The sequence below is a fragment of the Marmota marmota genome, unplaced genomic scaffold (genome assembly GCF_001458135.2).
Source record: "Marmota marmota marmota unplaced genomic scaffold, marMar, whole genome shotgun sequence".
In the NCBI taxonomy this organism is placed as follows: Eukaryota; Metazoa; Chordata; class Mammalia; order Rodentia; family Sciuridae; genus Marmota; species Marmota marmota.
Window position 1 is genome coordinate 28,382,851 of NW_026000037.1, and position 17,937 is coordinate 28,400,787.

The 17,937-nt window shown below is 37.4% G+C and overlaps 1 protein-coding gene across 1 annotated transcript in view; it reads right to left on the reverse strand.

The window, feature by feature from the left end:
- Nucleotides 1-5,357: 5,357 nt before the first annotated feature.
- Nxph2 (neurexophilin 2) overlaps nucleotides 5,358-17,937 on the reverse strand; it is a 106,014-nt gene continuing 93,434 nt past the window's right edge. Inside the window, exon 2 of the mRNA XM_048812223.1 lies at nucleotides 5,358-7,846. Within this exon, the coding sequence (XP_048668180.1) occupies nucleotides 7,103-7,846 (744 nt within the window). The 3' untranslated portion in view covers nucleotides 5,358-7,102. The remainder of the gene's footprint in view (nucleotides 7,847-17,937) is intronic.

Below are 17,937 nucleotides of genomic sequence, written 5' to 3' on the forward strand. Positions count from 1 at the left end.
GCACTGATTAGGTTAAGGCTTTTTGCCTCTAAACTTTTCTTCATTTCAATCATTTCACCTCTAAACTTTCTGGTTTTGTCTCACACATAGCTTTTGGGGGAGACCTCATATCTAACACCAACCCAAACTTCACCAGTATACATAAAACTTCTCCTTGGATAAGACAAAGGTCAAGTCTGACCTTGATCAAGTGGCTAAAACATGCCACATGATCAAACCTGAGGTCAAGCAGATGAGGACATGTTTCTTCCAACAGGATTCTCAGACCATCTGGGTGACCTTTGTTTCCTGCTAGGACTGTGATTAAATTATATTTTAAAAAGTCAAATTTATCACAATGATGCATGAAGCTGCCTTGTTGAATACGAAGGCAAGATTGCAGCCAGCCCTCGGGAATGAACCAGATGGAGAGAGTTGAGTCCATTAAGGACTCACCTTTTCTCAGCTGTGCTCCTTTCAGAATGCTTCCCTCTTTCTCTTTAGCAGGAAAAGTTCACTATCTCTCTTACCTACATATTGGAAAAACATCATATCCAAGAAACCATAAAAGTACTGTTCAAGATAAACTTGTCATTAGTTCTAACTCTGCATTCTCAGAGAAGACTTCTAAGTCCTCTGCAGTGCTGCACAGAGAGCACGATGTTCAAGTTCACATTACATAAAGTAGCTGCTGGGATCCAGCAACATAACTACGTCGATTTTGCTGAAGTAAAATTAATAAGAAAGGGACATCTAGACAGTTCCAGCCATAGGTTTCCTTTATAGATCATAATTCTGTTAAGCAGCTTTTATTAATTAAGTAAAATTAGTTTATTTTTGTTTTACTTTTTTGTTTAGTGCAGATTTATTTTCTACCTAAAGGAAATTTGAGTTTTATAATATGCTGTGTTGCAGTTTTTGAATCAATTGTCTGTTTGCAAAATGTTATATTTAAATTTTCATTTTTTCCCCAAATACAGATAGAAAGAAAGCATCTTAAGTAGCTATCACTCTGAAGACACCCGTGAAATTCAATTACTTGTCTACCTGCATATAGATATGGTATTGAGCCTAGGAATGAAGATGTTTTCACTGACTGATATATCAGATAGTTTTTGAGGGAGAGATTTTGAGTAAAAAGAAACAATGATTGTCTACACTAGGATTAGTATACCTATACTGCATAAAAGTATTAGCAAAGATACAAAAAAAAAAAGAAGCATTGTATTCGAAAGTTCTTGTCATTTCTTTTTGCTCATAATCTATGTGATATTTACCTTCACCTCAACAACACTGAGACAGGTGTTATAATTTCATTTTGCAGATGAGAACTGATGTTCAGAGAGGTTGAGCAGCTGGCTTAAGGTCACACTATAAATGGCAGATTCAAGATATAAATCCAGGTTGGACCAACTCTAAATTCTGTGCTTATTTGTAAAGTATCTAGCATATTGGTGTAATGCAGTAGATTTGCATGGTTCTTTAATGAAATGAGTGGAGTGGGATTATGATTACTGTGGGTTGCACTATTTCAAAAAGACAAAGATCAGAGTGAGGTAGGGTACATAGAGAATTGCTGAGGCAGGCTCCCAAGTGGCTGTAGTTAGGTTCACTTACGGAGCTTTCCAGCAGGCTATATGGTAGCCAGGGTTGGGAACCGACTATGTTATGGTTAGCAAAGACCAGAAACACTGAGATTCAGCATACAGAGTCAAGGTCATAAACATTAATTTGTGAGCATGCCCCTCACCCCCTTATGTAACCTGTTGGCAGTGTGCCTTCTTTGTTTTGAGACTGCATATAAAAAGTGCCTAAGGAAATGGGCAAAGGGGAGGTGCTAAAATGGAATTGGCTGGGGGTTGAAATTGAAGCTGGGGGCTGGCTAATGGCTATGGCTACCTCTGAATACAAGAATGACCACCATTCCCACCATGCCTTGCATCTTCTTCCACTTGCTGAACCCCAAATCGGTTTCCTGGGTCAAGGCCCCGACACGACAAGAATATTTTATGCAATGTTTGTATTAGTTATGTCATAGGGAACTGCAGTAACAAATCCATCTTAAAAATTCATGACTTAAAGAAGAAATGTGTGTTCATTACTCATATAGGAGTCCAGGGTGGGTTTGGAGATGTGGTAATTCTCTTCTGTGATAAGAAAAGCACTCAGGTTAGCAGTTGCTTTTCCTCTTTCAATGGGTCCCTTGGGGCATCTATCCAAGGGAAAGATGGGGAAGGAGCACAGAAGAGCATGCGTGCACTTGGATGTCACTCCACTCTTGAAAGTGTACCCCTCCCTGGCTCTCACTGTAGCTCCACAAGGCGCCTCTCTATGTGAGTGGCAGGGGCATGCAATGTAGCTGGCCAGCCGTATACTTGACCTTTTCATTGTAATGGAAATATAGAACATATTGTGGTGGACATCTGGGAGTCTCTATCACAGAAGAAAAACACCCATAATTTGGAGGAATGAAGAAGAGAAAAAATGGCTTTATCTTGTCCGGAAGAACAATAAGAATGACGAGGCTATTAATCCCCATCAGGTTTCTATTTCTTTAGCTGATAAGCAAAACTTATTCTAGATGAATTCCAAAATTGTTTCTAACTTTTAAGTGCCTATGGTTCTGGGAACTAATATTCAGTGGATACTGTGTTCAGCTGGAGCAAGGTTTTTGTTCTGGAAATGGTGCAAAATAACTCTCACCTTGTGTGAAAAGAGTGGGTCTTGAGTAATCATTTTATTACACTGGAGATTAAGAAAATATCAAATAACAGATGCTGATCAAAAATTTACATGTGATGGTTAATTTTATCTGTCAACAAAACTGAGTCATGGGATACTCTGATGTTTAGCTGGAAAAACATTATTCTGGGTGTTTCTTTGAGGGTATTTCAGAAAGCGATTAGCATTGGAATCAGTAAACTGAGTAAGAATCTACCCTAACCAATATGGTGGGCATTACACAACGCATTGAGGGCTGGATAGAATATAAAAGTGGAGGAAACACAAATTCACTTTCTTGCTGTTTCTGAGCAAAGACATTCATGTGTCCTCTGCTTGGACGTGAGGGATCCTAGTGGTTACACCTTTGGCCTTGGACGAACCATACTGTCTGCTCTTCTAGCTCTCCAGCTTGCAGTGGCACATCATGGGACTTCTCGGCCTCCAGAACTGTGTGAGCTAATTCAAATAATAAATATCATATATCCATACATATCTTATTGGTTCTGTTTCTCTGCAGAATCTTAATACACTATTACAAACCAGATACTTTGTCAGGTGCTGTGAAGGAGACATTCTTTTAGAGAATAGATTACATACTATTTTTTTAAAAAATATTTATTCTCTAGATTTTTTTTAGGTGGACACAATATCTTTATTTTTTATTTTTATGTGGTGTTGAGGATCTAACCCAGCACCTCGAGCATGCCAGGCGAGTGCGTCACCGCTTGAGCCACATCCCCAGACCTAGATTACATACTATTTGTGGAGGAAGTTGAATTGAGTTAAGAAAAAGGAAGATTAAAGCAAAACAGAATGGGATGTGTTCCCAGAGTTCCAGACCTCAGTATGCAGTGAATATGAAATGGTCCTTGAATATCTTCTAGAAGACCTTTCTGAAGATAAAAATAATAATAAAAAAAAACTAAAAGAAAAGAAAAAATATCTCTAGTAGGAGCTTATTTTACTGTGATTTGTCTTTTACATTGGGTCATATTAAGTTTCCATTCATTAAAATTTCTGATTAACTTTGGGTTAACTATAGTTTTATTGCAAATAAAAATATATATAACTCTATCCTCTATTTTACACGTTGGGCAATTAATTTAATATTTTTATGAGGTTAAATCAGTCCTTCATGCAATCAATAATTATTTCATACAACTTACCAATTTCCATGAAAATAGTTTCTCAGGTACTATAACCATCTGAAAACTTTGCCAAATGTAGTGTTCTATTGCTCTTAATTCTTCACCAGGTATAACTCTAAAATATTCCAAGACTCTGATCTTTGGATGTAATGTATCTTTTAAGTTTTTTATTAATTAGTTTTTTGGAATTTGGGATTGAACCTAGGGGCACTTTAACCACTCAGCTACATGCCTAACTCCCTTTCTTTTATTTTAAGACAGAGCCTTGCTAAGTTGCTTAGGGCCTTGCTGAATTGCTTAGGCTGGCCTCTAACTTGCCATCCTCCTGCTTCAGTCTCTGGAGTCACTGGGATTACAAGGCCTGACCTACTGCACCTGCCTTAATGCCTCTATCTCAGCTTTAGTCTTCTATGGTTGTAGTTACAATTTGTAAAAATCTTTTATTCTTAAGGAAATTGCAATCTTGTAGATTTTAGAGGAAGGCCATTTCAAATCGTTTTTCTTTAGTTTTGGGGTAATGTATTGTTATAAACTCACTGTAATTATGTTTGTTATCTGAAATCCTTACTTCAATTTGTCTTCCTGATGGAACACAAGACCTGGGACTAGAAGTCGGGAGAAATGCACTTCAGCTGGGTTTGCCACTCACTACTGGGTGCATTCTTTACCTTAATGAGGACTCGGGTATAACTTTATTTCAAATGAGGGGATTGTGATAGCAGTATAAGGTGCACTCTTTAAAATATTACTCTTCTCTTTGTTGACATTGGACTAACCACTTTTATTTATTTAGTTTCTATATGCCCATTAGTTTAATCGTAAATTCTAAAAACTTGTGTTTCTTAATTTTTGAAGAATTTATGACTGGGTGCAAAATTAGCTTATACAAGTGTCCTTTTCCTCATCTGCAGTACTAAAAGGCAAGACCGGCTTTGCAGAAATGTGTGCATTTGCATGTTTAAATAGGATCTGATTTATACTGCGCCAAGCGCCATCACTGACAATTACGTAGGCTTGGAAATGAAATTATGACTTAGAAATACATGTGGCATATGTTCTACTCCAATTTAAAAATATGCCTGTGGGAAACTTTAAAAAAATTTCATAAACCCAACTAAAATCCACAGATTGTATAAATCAATTTACAGAGGTATTTTTCCTTTGCATGGAAATAATGTTTATATCTCTCAACTTTGGAACATCAAATAGCTTTAAATCTCATTTGATGTTGTAGTAATTACAATCACATTTATAGTTCCTTACTAGGTGTCAGGCTCTGTACCATATGCTCTATGTGAATTATTCTTTTACTCTATAATCTCTACAGCCGAGATGCCCTATTTAAAATGTACATTAGGAAAATGTTACTGTTCAACTGATATTACACACACACACACACACACACACACAGAGAGAGAGAGAGAGAGAGAGAGAGAGAGAGAGAGAAAATCACGGAGAAGAAGCAAGAACAAAGACTCTTTAAAATATAACCACCCTGAAATCATGTGAGAGATCTAGCAAATTCTTTTTATTTACATAGAAATGTGTACACACACTTTCTCTGTACACAGAAAATTCTAAGTATATATACATATATGGTTCCCATGTATTTTACAATAAATAGTATTCTACTCTTGTTTCTAGATGAAAATAAAAAGATGCTGCAAAATATTACTTACCGACCACAAAATTACAAAAGCACCTGATGAACTCAGAGCAAAAACTTCAAGCCTGTACTACCACACACTAAGCCTAGTACAATTTTTACAAAAGACAAAATCGAACACTGTGCAGATATCACACAGGAAGAGAATGGAGATGTAAAAATATAGAACAGAGCTGTTGTTGGCTTTCTGAACAGTGTGGTAAGGGCATTTTTGTCAGTTAGGACTTATCTTCCTTTAGTCCACAATTGAATGTTTTACGTTAATTGATATTTTACAGATAAGAAGGGGGGAAAGAAGTTAACATCTCTTGTAAATAGCAAACCATTCCACAAGCCCGAGCTCTAGAAGTCTCTTTCCTTGCCAAGCAGATCCTCTTTCTGTGCTAATCCAGTGATCATCCAGTTCTACCATACAGGTTGCCACTGGCCCCTCAGGGAATTAGAGAAGGGCACTGGTTGTGAAGTGACATTAATTTGGAAGTAATTTCAAAAGCCAAGTGAGCCAGGTATCTTGGATATCAGCGCTTAATAATTAGAAATGTTCAAATATAACTCATTATTACCACAGTTTCTTCCTTCTTCCTAAAAATTAACTAAATAAAAAGGAGAACTTAATCTGAGAGGCTAGAGATTATGAACTCACAGTCCTGGAATTCCTTCCTTCAGCTTTCATTTTTATTTTTCCCATTCCAGTCTAAGGAATCAACCATTTTTGCTCAATTTCAGAGTTGTTCTACATATGTAGATAATTAAATCACACCATTAAATGAGTAGAATGAGGGAATAAGCTCTTAGGATGACTACAAATTTTATGTCGCTTCTGATAATGTCGCAGCATTAACATTGGTAAAAGACTCTATAAACATCATGGTCTTCATTATTGTTGAGTGGACGTACCCAATTTGCTTTCGAGTACACCAGTATTATTACTCAGATGAGAATCATAAAGGTGGTGACCAACACCGGGTTAGGTAGATGCTGAATCACATTCCACTGAACTGCTCAGGTTGCTCCTCTGTGGCACCGTAACTTTACACATGGGTTTTGAAACAAATTTTACCCCTTCATCTCTCTTATCACTACTGGCACCAATGTGGGGAAAGAGATAGCAATTTTAAAAAAAGCAATCCATATCAGAAACACAATTCATCTATCAAATACCATCTTTTCAGGTATTTTACTAAATCTTTACCGAATTTGAGGTAACTTTCCAAAACATATTTCAAAGGCAGGCTCATTTCAAGAGCAATGTCTATCACATGTGAAATTGGCTTCCTTCCTTTCCCCACGTGGCTACCTTTGATGCTGCTTTTACAGAAACAATATTTCTAGATCTTAGCCATCTCACATGAAAGGGATGGTTTTCATAAACAGTTTGACTCTTTAGATAAAGGTACTTATGATAGAAACAAACACATTTCACCTTGGAGTATGTTTCTTTTTCTTTTAATTTGAAAACGTGATAGGAAACTATGGTTCACTGACAGAAACAAAAGGGATCCTGTACCATGAAAAGCTGGGCTTGTTTCTTGTTCATTCTAATTAAATATACATGAGTCTCTCATTTCTATCACTGTGGACAGATTCAGCCAGAAGATAAGTATGGGGTCTCGCTATGATAATTGTAGTCAGGACAGACCTTCTGCACAAGTTTATAATCAACACTGTAAAAGGCAATGTAAATGCAAATGACCTTGAAGGGCTTGGAGCATAACCAAGACACATGGCTCTGAGTCTGCTCCTGGTAGCAAATCTTGGACGGGTCAAAGTTGCACAGGGCGGTCTTCTTTGCCCGGTCTGTTTTTTCATACTCAATGCGACAATTGAAAGATTTGGATTCCTTGGTCTCTAAGGTCGACTGGGGGGAAACTTCAAATTCCACCACTTTGGAAGGAGGTACCAAGCTCACTGAAACATTGCCCAGGCCTGTTGAATTATGCCGGAAATAAACACTGAAGGTTCCATTTCCATGGTCGACAATTTTCCCTGTGATGAGAAGGTTGAGTTTGACAGTTTTAATGTTGGAATGAAAGTCACCCCATCCAAACATTTTCTTAAATTTTCCCGTTTTCACTATTGGCCTCCGCTTAGTTCTTGCTAATGGCTCCTGAGCCTCTGTGATATTGGCCAGCCAATCCCAAAAGTTTTCCATGCTGTCTGCATATGCCATGGGACCTGGCTTGGGCACTGGAGACTGTTTAACAAACAGGCGCAGAGGACTGATGATCCTTGAGTGCACCACGTTTCCAACCAATGTCCCTGGGGCATCTTTCTCTTCCCAGTCCAGACCTTCTGAGGCATGCACCGCCTCTTTACCATCACAGAATAGCTGTGGGGAAAGAAGAAAGAGAAATCAACTTCAGGTGGGCTTTGAGCATGCACACAGACTGAAGGCAAAGCACAAGAGAGTTTCAATATTATTTGGAGTCTTGTTAAATAGCATTCACACACACAGATGGTCTCAGCAGTATTACGAGATGAGCATTTAATTCTAACTGTGAATAGAAAAATTAAAATGGTAAGATTAGGAAGAGGGCATTTTATTTTGAGGGTTGATGGGATTTTTTTCTTTCTGTTTCCTCATCTTCACAATTTTCTTTTCCAGATTGTGAAAAGTATCATGTTTTGGCCTCTCATTTGATAAAAACTGTTAAATTTGTGAGGTCTTTTCTGTTGGAAGACAGCTTTAGATGCTGGAAATTTCTACCAAGGAGCTATAAGGTATTTGAATATAAGGTATTGATAAGTCTAGTAAATATATTTGAAAATACTAAGGATGTTATTATATTCAAAGGCTTAAGACATATAATTTTATAGTTTTTGATATAATTCTATCTCAAGCTGTTACAAAAAAGGCATGTGATTAATGTTAAGAGGTTTTACAGAAGTTTCAGTGGGAAAAATATAATTACACATTTAGTTGTCTTAATAGAAACATAAGTTAATGTTAAAAGTATAAATATAAGTAGACTTATATGATTTAATAAATTTTATTATAGCAATATTATAATCAAAGACAGGATTGCTAGGAAAGCATCATGAACATGTGTTTTACTGGTTCTACAGCATTTTAGTTCAAATCATAGTCACTGAAATATAGCACTTTGTTTGCATTTGATTTTCCTTTTATTTTTGTACTACAAGGGTCCTTACGATTTCTAAAAATCATTTAGTTGAGTCAATATGGATTTTCAAGGGGCAGAATCATTACATATGAAACTGTTGACTGGAGTGAATATTTATGGATGAGTTATAAAGTCTGGAAAATAGAGGTTCCTAGTGGAAACACAGATAGCCTCTTATCTCTAATGGCACAAACCACTCCTGTGATGATTCTACAGAAAACTGTCAGCATGATGAAAAGGATGAGGAGAGAAGAGACGCTGTGTTTATGTACCGTTGCTCTAGTCCTTTCATACTTGCAAAGCACTTGGTAGAACTGGTCTCAAATTATTCCAGAAATTATTGCTTTCAATACAATTTTGGAAAAAAAAGACACAGCCTGGATTATAAATATTGCACTGAGCTACATGGTGTAGTTTGATAACATGAAGTCCTCTTTGTATGTTCATAAAATTTTAGAAGTTTAAGTTCTAACAGAACCTTGTGAAAAGTGTTTTTTACCTACACCTGTTTCCAAGATCACTTTGAGGGAGGTATTCAAGGACTCCAAATATATGAGTGGAATTGTGGGGTTTATTTTTTCCTTTGATGGGAGTAGTATAGGGGGTGTTGCATATACATTTCTGCCTTGATTAATTTTCTAAAGCCTTTTCTTCCCAGTTTCTATGGTTAAAAAAATTATTTTCATTAAAATTAGTGATGTTGGCAGAAGGGCAAATTAATGATGCATATGCTTACAATTAAGAACCCATATAACTTCTTAGGGGCTTATATATCCTGAATTGATTACTTGTTTGTTTTTTCCTAGGGTTGTAAGGATGGCATATTCACCAGAGAAAGAGGGACAATCACTCACGATTTGTGGCTCAAAATATGTCTGATACTATATAACTATAGCTTTCTGATGTTGAGCACTCTTAATTATGAAGTAGGTAGATCAACTGAAAGCAGCCCATGGAGTTCAGTAATCTGGCTCCAATTCTGACTTGAGTTTCCAGAGAACTGATGAAGACTGGTCTAAGGGACATGTCCTGGCCTTGCTCCAGAGAGCTCCAAAGTCACATGCTCAGGCAAGAAGCCCCTGGGGAATCAAGGTCCAGTTTCTCCACTCTGTGATCATGATTCTTTTTGTCCAGAGTCTGTCAACTATTTTTCACCTGTCTCCAGTAAGATTTGTCTTGCCTGGGAAATGCTGACAGACAACACATACCATTTGCTCAGCATCTGGCGTGCAAGAGCTGCTCCTTTGCTTCCCCATTTCTACCCCTTGATTTAGTATAGATTTCAAACTTCCTCCCTCATTCCTGCTTTCCTGTATCTCTTTCATAGGACACATCCCTTCTGACATGTTTTCTTTGTCACATGCCTTTAAAACCCCCTCAATTCTTATTTCTAAACACCACTGTCCTAATTGATACTTCATTAGCAGAACTAAGATACATATTTCCATCCAAAAATATTTTTTCAACTACATATTGAAACATTCATTGTTACCAGTAGCAATGGTCTACTTTTTTTTTTTCTTCTTCTCAAAGTGTATGTTGTATGTTATATAATTTCCTGAAAATTTTCTGACTGGATAATTTCTCTTGATTCAGTGCTTTGCTTGATTTTTCTCACTTTCTGTTACGGAAAACCTGTAAACATTGAGTCCATCTTTCAATGATGAGTATATTTTGCCATAATTTAGAGTCTCATCTGATTCTGATGCATTTTGGAAGACACAATAGGCCCCCAACATTTTAAGAGATTCTCCTTTTATTTCTAGGATTTCTGTTGTGATGGTTCCAAGATTATTCAATAATAATAATGTGTGAACATTTACTGAATTTTTTTTAAAGATCTGAAGATTTTCCCAGAAGTCATTTATGTTGTAATATAACTTTACCCAAATATATGTGACTCACTTAAGAAATATGGGCTTGAAACAAAACAGAACAAAAGCTAATAGAGCCTATCAAATAGATAAATTGAACGTAATTGTTTTTTTATAAAGACTCTTTAATTCCTCAGAAAAAATTCTTCATATGAGAACTTGAAATGGAATTTGATTTATAAAAAATTCTCTCTAACATATTACTCTTCAGGTCCAAACTTGCTCAAGGTGTCACTGCTTTTAAAGTTGGTCTACATAAAAAAATAAACACTGTCTGTTTATATGTTATAAGTATGAAATTATATCTATATATTTAGTTTTTTTTGCTTTGTCCTAGACCATCATTTTTAAAAAAATTTTTATTTATTTTTATGTGGTGCTAAGGATGGAACCCAGGACCTCACACGTGCTAGGTGAGTGCTCTACCGCTGAGCCACAACCCCAGCCCTAGACCATCATGTTTCTAACCTGCTTTAACAACAACATTAGACAAGCTGAGAAAAAGCTGTGTATAACTTCATCTATTTATTATTTTAAAATACATGGTCAGTTCTCACAAGCGCTGATTTCCAAATCGAAGTCCAAACTCAAAAAGCCATTGGGAATTAATAATACACCACTACAAGAGTATGATTAAAAGAGTAAAAGTATCTCTTGTGGTTTTTAAAAAAGCTGCCTCCCTCTCTCCGTTTCCTTTCCCTTTGCTGTAACTTATTCATCCAGCCTCTTGTTATAAATTATCACTTTATAACATCTTGGCCAAGAAGGCACCCTCTCCTCTACAAGGCTAAATGGCTCATGACTTAAGTCTCCAAGGCCATGATTAACCTCAGAAGAGCTAATAGGGGAAGATGAGGGCTGATGAGCCACAACCTTGCCCCCTTTACCCACTTACACCTGACTGGGAAACAGCATGACATGACAGAAAAAGCAGTTTGGTACCTGATGACATCATTACCCCTTGCTCAAGTGCTGACCAGAACCCCAGTTTTCTCACCTATCCTTTGATGGTTGGTTGTAAGGACTAATCAAAAGAATGGATGGAGCCTATTTCTTGGCAAATGAAACTCAATGATTGATGGCCTTTCCATGGTCCAGTGGGCAGGCTTCTGCCTTCCACTGGCTATAACCCACATAGCCAAAGGATTACATGAATTTTCAAACCTCCAGAAAACTAATTAATGGCTAATTGAGCAACTTGTTTCACACTATGTGATAAATTAACGACCAAGTAGAAATCAACCTTCTCAACTCTGGAACATCAATCAAATGCTTTCTCATGTTTCCATTTCCATTGGTCTCTGACTCACACCAGATCACAAGTACAGGTGAACTCTCTTTGCCAACAAAATGTGTTTGTGGATCTTTGATTCCAACCTAACAAATGAGTCAGCAAAGGCTGAAAGTACAAAGTGTCTACCAGGTGCCCACATTCCCCCATGGATAATTTCTGTGATGCAACATGCTGAGAGAAGACTGTAGGTGGTTTTGAAGCTGTTGGCGACCCTCTCTGTTCAAGGCAAGATAGACGTTATCTAAACACATGGCTGTATCCCCCTGTTTCCTTTCGTACTTGCTGGGGCTCTTCATGCTAATTTCAACATCATTGCTGTCTTCTGTCTCATCATATTACAATAATAATGCAAAACATTTAACTGCAAGCACAAAATGGAGTTTTAAACAGGGGAAGAAAGAGGAATTGCTGTGCTTTATCTGTTTGAACATTCCCTGATTTCAACACATTTATCAAAGCTTAAGTAATTTATGTCTTGGCAGGGTGTATCAATTTCACAAAGCACACACATTAGCTAGATACAATGATATCATATTAGCTTTTTCTGCATCTTACAGAAGAGCTCAAAAAGATTAATAAAAGCTCAAACCTTCATCAATTAAATGAAGCAGGTGGAAGGAAGGGGGTAGAGGAATAAGACTGTATTTCATTTCAGTTCTTTTGTTTTTTGGGGAGGAGCTGACAGGTTCAAATCATTCATCATAACAAGCTGAAGTTGAATTTCACTGATAATTAAATGCATTTTTTCCCAAGAGGCAGAGAAGCTGCTATGAATTTTATAGTAGCAGATGTGAGAACGGTCACGAATTATGGAAATAATTTATAAACTAAAAGGCATCTTCCTCTGCAAACATCATATCAGAAAAGCCTTTTTTTTCCCCTTCAACTGTATTTGCGGTGTTTTTTAATTAGCATTTTATTTTGGAATAACTTTAGTTTACAGAAAAGTTGCATAGTACAAACTCTGCTCCCAGGTTCCTCCATTGTTAACCTCTAACATTACCCTAGTACACTAGTAACAACCAATTAATCAATATGGACACAATATTATTAACTGACCCCTATACTTAGTTGTCCTTACTTTTCGTTTAATGTCTTTCATCTGTTCCAGGATATCATTGAGGATTGCATATTTTATTTGGTTATTTTGAATCCGTGGGGTTTATCTTGACTATGACAGTTTCTCAGGCTTCCCTTGTTTTAGATGACCTGAATGTTTTAAGGAGTACTGATCAGGCACTTTGTAGAATGCTCCTGAATATGGGTTTCTCTAGTATTTTTCTCATGATTAGACTTGGGGGATAGGTTTGGGGTAGGAAGAACTCATATGTAAAGGGCCACTTACATCACTTCATTTTAAGCACACACTCTAGCAATATGGCTTATAATGGCTTATACCCTGTTGATGTTATCTTGATATTTTGGCTTAAGTAGAAAAAATTCGTTAAAAAAAGTTTTTTTTTTTTTTTTCAGAATTCTCATAAGGACTATAGACTTTTTTTTTAAATATAAAATTTCATTCAGGGTCCCTGGGACCTCCAGGACCTCTCGCTGCACTGGGGTCATCTGCTATTTGGTGTTTTCCCAGAGAAGAAGCAAGGATTGTAGTCTTTTACTATCATAAACTTAATTTAATTTACATTGAGTTCATTAGTACTTGGTTAAAGATTGACATTTTAAAGTGAGAAACTCTAAATTATTTCAATTTATAATTTCAAATAATTACTAAATTATCTGAAATAACCTAGCTGTTTAGTAACTCAGATTATTTCTGAATAATTCTGGCAATTTTGCATGTTATAAATATGTTTGTCAACATCATTACCAATATTGCTATTTTATTTTCATTTTATTAACCCCTTAAAAAATCAGGTCTATTTTGATAATTAACAGCTCCATAAGGAAAAGTTTATTCTGCAAACATCTTGTGCAAAATTGGAAATACTTGCTGACTATGTCACATGTCCATTCTTCATTTAGGAATCAGCTCATTGCACAGAAATTCTTTGCATCTAATGAGAAAGTCATCAAGCTTTAGATGGGGCTTTCTTTCCAGGCCAACCAGTTTACCAAAGAGAGCAGTGCTAATGAAAGAAACTCTCCATAAGGACTCTTCTATATTCGGTGCTCTGGGTGGTACAGCACCATGAATGCTCTTGACTTTCCCTGGGTTCCGTGACAGTCAAAGCTTTGCCATATTTTGGGTTAACCCTTTTCTACATGTTCATCTTTGTGATTGCTTTGCCTTTTCTTGGTAGCTACATGCTGGGCTGGTTCCTCAATTGTGGGGGAAAAATGATTCTTCAGCACTTAGTGAATAATAAAAGGGAAACTGAAATCTTTGAACTTTAATACCTATCATGCCATTATCAGTGTGAGTAGTGCTATATTTACAGCAGTCCTAACAGATGCTATTTTTCCTACTTGAAGAGGTGCTAAGGGAAGAGGGATCACCACCAGCCTTGCTGTCCTAGGCCAGGGCTTGACAACTCTAATTGACACATTTATTTAGCTTTTATTGACTCCTCACTTAATGGCAACAAGGGGATAGGGGAGGCCTGGATCCCTTAGATCATTCTAGCTGAGTCCTTTAAGCCCACTGCTTCTAAATATGCTTCTCCTGACTTAGCAGGAAGAGACTAGATGGTATTATCATTCTGTTTAAGGAAAGTGGAAGTCTATAACAGTGCAGAAACAGTTTCACAGAAATATTATTTTATTCTTAGAGGATTAAGTTTGTTGCTTACTGACTTTTGTCTATACTTGCATTTATGGGAATGCTACAGGACTCCCTCGCTGCCCTCACAATCATTTTACTGGGACGAAAGGAAAACTAGAATGTCCCTGTCAAGTCTGTCTATGGTAGAAGAGTATTCCACATCCATCAGTGGCTGAATTTACCCAATCAGAAAAACTGTGCCAAGAGTTAAGGAACTAATCAAAGAGGCAGGGCAATGAGCTCAATCAGGACAGGTCTGATCAAAGAAAGAATGGAAAAGAGAGATTCGAACAGCAGTGGGAGTGCTTTGATTTAACTAGATGGACTTGAGGAAAATAGAAACAGACATTTGACACAGTCACTTAACCATCCCAGCACCCTGTGCAAGCCAGGACCCTTCTCTGAGCCTGGTTTTCTTTTTTCTTTCAGTACCAGGATTGAACTCAGGGGCACTCAACCACTGAGCTACATCCCTAGCCCTATTTTGTATTTAATTTAGAGACAGGGTCTCACTGAGTTGCTTAGCACCTTGCCATTGCTGAGGCTGGCTTTGAAGTCTTGATCCTCCTGTCTCAGCCTCCAGAGCCGCTGAGATTATAGGCGTGCACCACTGCATCCAGCTGAGCCTGGTTTTCTTTTTTTCCTTGTTTAATCTCTCTTTAAAAATTTATTTATTTATTCTAATTAGGTATATATGATAGCAGAATGCATTCTGATTCATTGTACAAAATTGTTGCACAACTTTTCATTTCTCAGGTTGTACACGATGTAGCGTCGAACCATATGTACAGTCATAGATATACCTAGGGTAATGATGTCCATCTCATTCCACCATCCTTCCTGCCCCATGCCCCCTCCCCTTTGCCCAATTTTCCTCCATTTTTCCCATCCCCCCCCATCNCCCCCAATTATGGATCAGCATCCACTTATCAGAAAGAACATTCAGCCTTTGGTTTTTTGAGATTGACTTACTTTGCTTACCCTTGTTTTCATAACAGTGGTATAAAGCACAAAAGGGAATGCACTTTGCAGAGATGGAGGTGCCTGTGAGACAGACAGTTAATTCAAGTGGACAAGTCTGTGGTAGGGTCTCTGTAAGAAAGTGAGCACTGCAGTGCAGAGAAGGGAGGGAACCCTCAGCTGTGCTCACAAACACCCTCACAAATGTCCGTACTAGTTCTTCAGTCACTTACTCAACACACACTTTTAGAATTTATCTGGGTGCCTGTTTTTGTGTTCTCAGCCTGGGAGTATGATGCTGAACAGGACACACATAGTTCTGCCTTATGCAGTCTGCCAAAGAGCAATCAAGCAGAAACATTAAAGAAATAATCATAAGTAAATAATAATTTACTCATTTACAGTTGTCATGAGGGCCTGCACGTATGTGTATATGCATCTTGGTATAACCAGGTGGGGAGTGCTAATACTCATTAAGAGAACAGTGTTAGCAACAAGGAAAGGATTAAACAGAATTGGGCAATTAATATCTTTATTCGGATGAGAGAAATGAAATCCAAGATTTACCAGTCGATAGCTGATAAAGAATGAATTAGCAACAAGAAAACAAATCTATCTCAGAATTTATATTCCCTTATCGCCAGATCCAAATTGTTTATTGATTTGTTTATAATTACTAATGAGACTGTGATAACATTATAAGGCTATAGTGATTTTTTTTTTTTTTTTAGTGGAAGGCTAATCTGGTGACTTTTCCACAATGATGAGTCTGCGGTTGCTGTTCAGTCTCTGCTGAATTCCTGACTTTCAGCTACAGTGCTAGAAAGAGAGGACTTCAGCAACGCAGGTCTTTTACTCTAAGACTTCCAAAGAGCTATGAAAATGTTAATAATATATATCCTTGGGCCCTGGGACAGTGAGAGCTTTGCCATAATTATGGTATAATCCTCATTTTTGATTATATAAATTAATGTAATATAGTAATGCTATCGATGACAGCTTAATTGATAATAAAATAAGTATGCTCTAAATGAGTACAAATATTCTTCAATAATATAGATTTGTTTTTATGTTTATAGGTGTCTCAAGAATCTAAAAGACAACAAATCTAGCTAATGTCCACATTAGCTAGTTCTGATGAATGTTCTAAATGAAAGAAAAAAACAAAACAATCTAACTTTTCAGTATAGTTATAATATCAAAGAGGCATCTATACTTCAACAGAGTTTTCAGTTTTCTGTGTTTGCACTGAATACAAAATATTTATAGTCTATACAGGCTTACTGTGAAACACTTGGTATAACATACAGTACACAATGCATAGATCATTTACCATCAAAAAGGAAGGCTGGAACTATTTTATAGTACACCAAAAATATGTACTACTTTACCCGTCAAAGAAGGGGATTTTGAAAACTGAGCTGTATGTTCCAAATATGTGGATTTATGACAAGTTGGGAGAGTTGGCTTTTCCTTGACAAGAGGACTGGCACACATTGCAAGGAACAAGTTGATACAGATTTGTACAAATATTTTTAAAGGCAACTGGTTTGCTTGTATCATCCCTAGAAGGGGGACAGTAAATTGCCAGGGCCTGAATGCCTCTTCTCTGTTCCCCCAAACCTAGCCAAGTTAAGAGAATGAGGAGAGGAAGCCTGGGCCAGAAAGTTAAGATACATATTATTTTGAAGGACACTGGCTTTCTCTTATGCACACTGGGACCTAAGGCAAGGTAGTGTTACCCATATAAAGCTACTTTTTGCCTGTACACCAGCATAGTTGCTCCTTGGGATGCTGGGCCTGCAAACAAACTAAGCAAGTTAATTCTAATTGTGCAGCCTAACATAAAACTCCTTTCTGAGCAGGGCTTGGCATAGAACCAAGGGCACCGTGAAAGGGTATGGGTCACTCATCCAGTCAGCCACCACTGGCCAAAACACTGTGAGATAGAGGAGGCAATGCTTGGCAAAGCACCGTGAGGCATAGAGGTGCTTGTTGCCACTAAACTCTTGGGGCAATCACTGATATCTTGTAAGGTTTTCCCAGTAAACCATATGTGTCTCCCATGCTGTCTCTGGGAACTTTCTTGGGCCTGTCTGCAACATACCCCACTGATCTGGCACAACTGGGCTGTGGATGAGACACTTTCCCTTTTAGGATATCTTGGAAGCATTTGTTAATATTTTTTAAGAGTGACAACCATTCGTAAGTGCCAATTGGGAAAAATGGATGCTTAATGAATTTGTTTGTAGTGGTAACCATGGCATCTGTCTAGCTGACCATTAATTATTTCACTGGGGGTATTAGTGTAAGCTGAGAACCCTAAAGTGATCACTGATAAGACAACCGGGAGGTGACTTGCAGATCCCTTTAGAGCTGAAAAATTAGAACTGATAATGAATAGTGATCCAAAGCCTCGCTTTTGTTGCTTACATATAGCTTACCTTA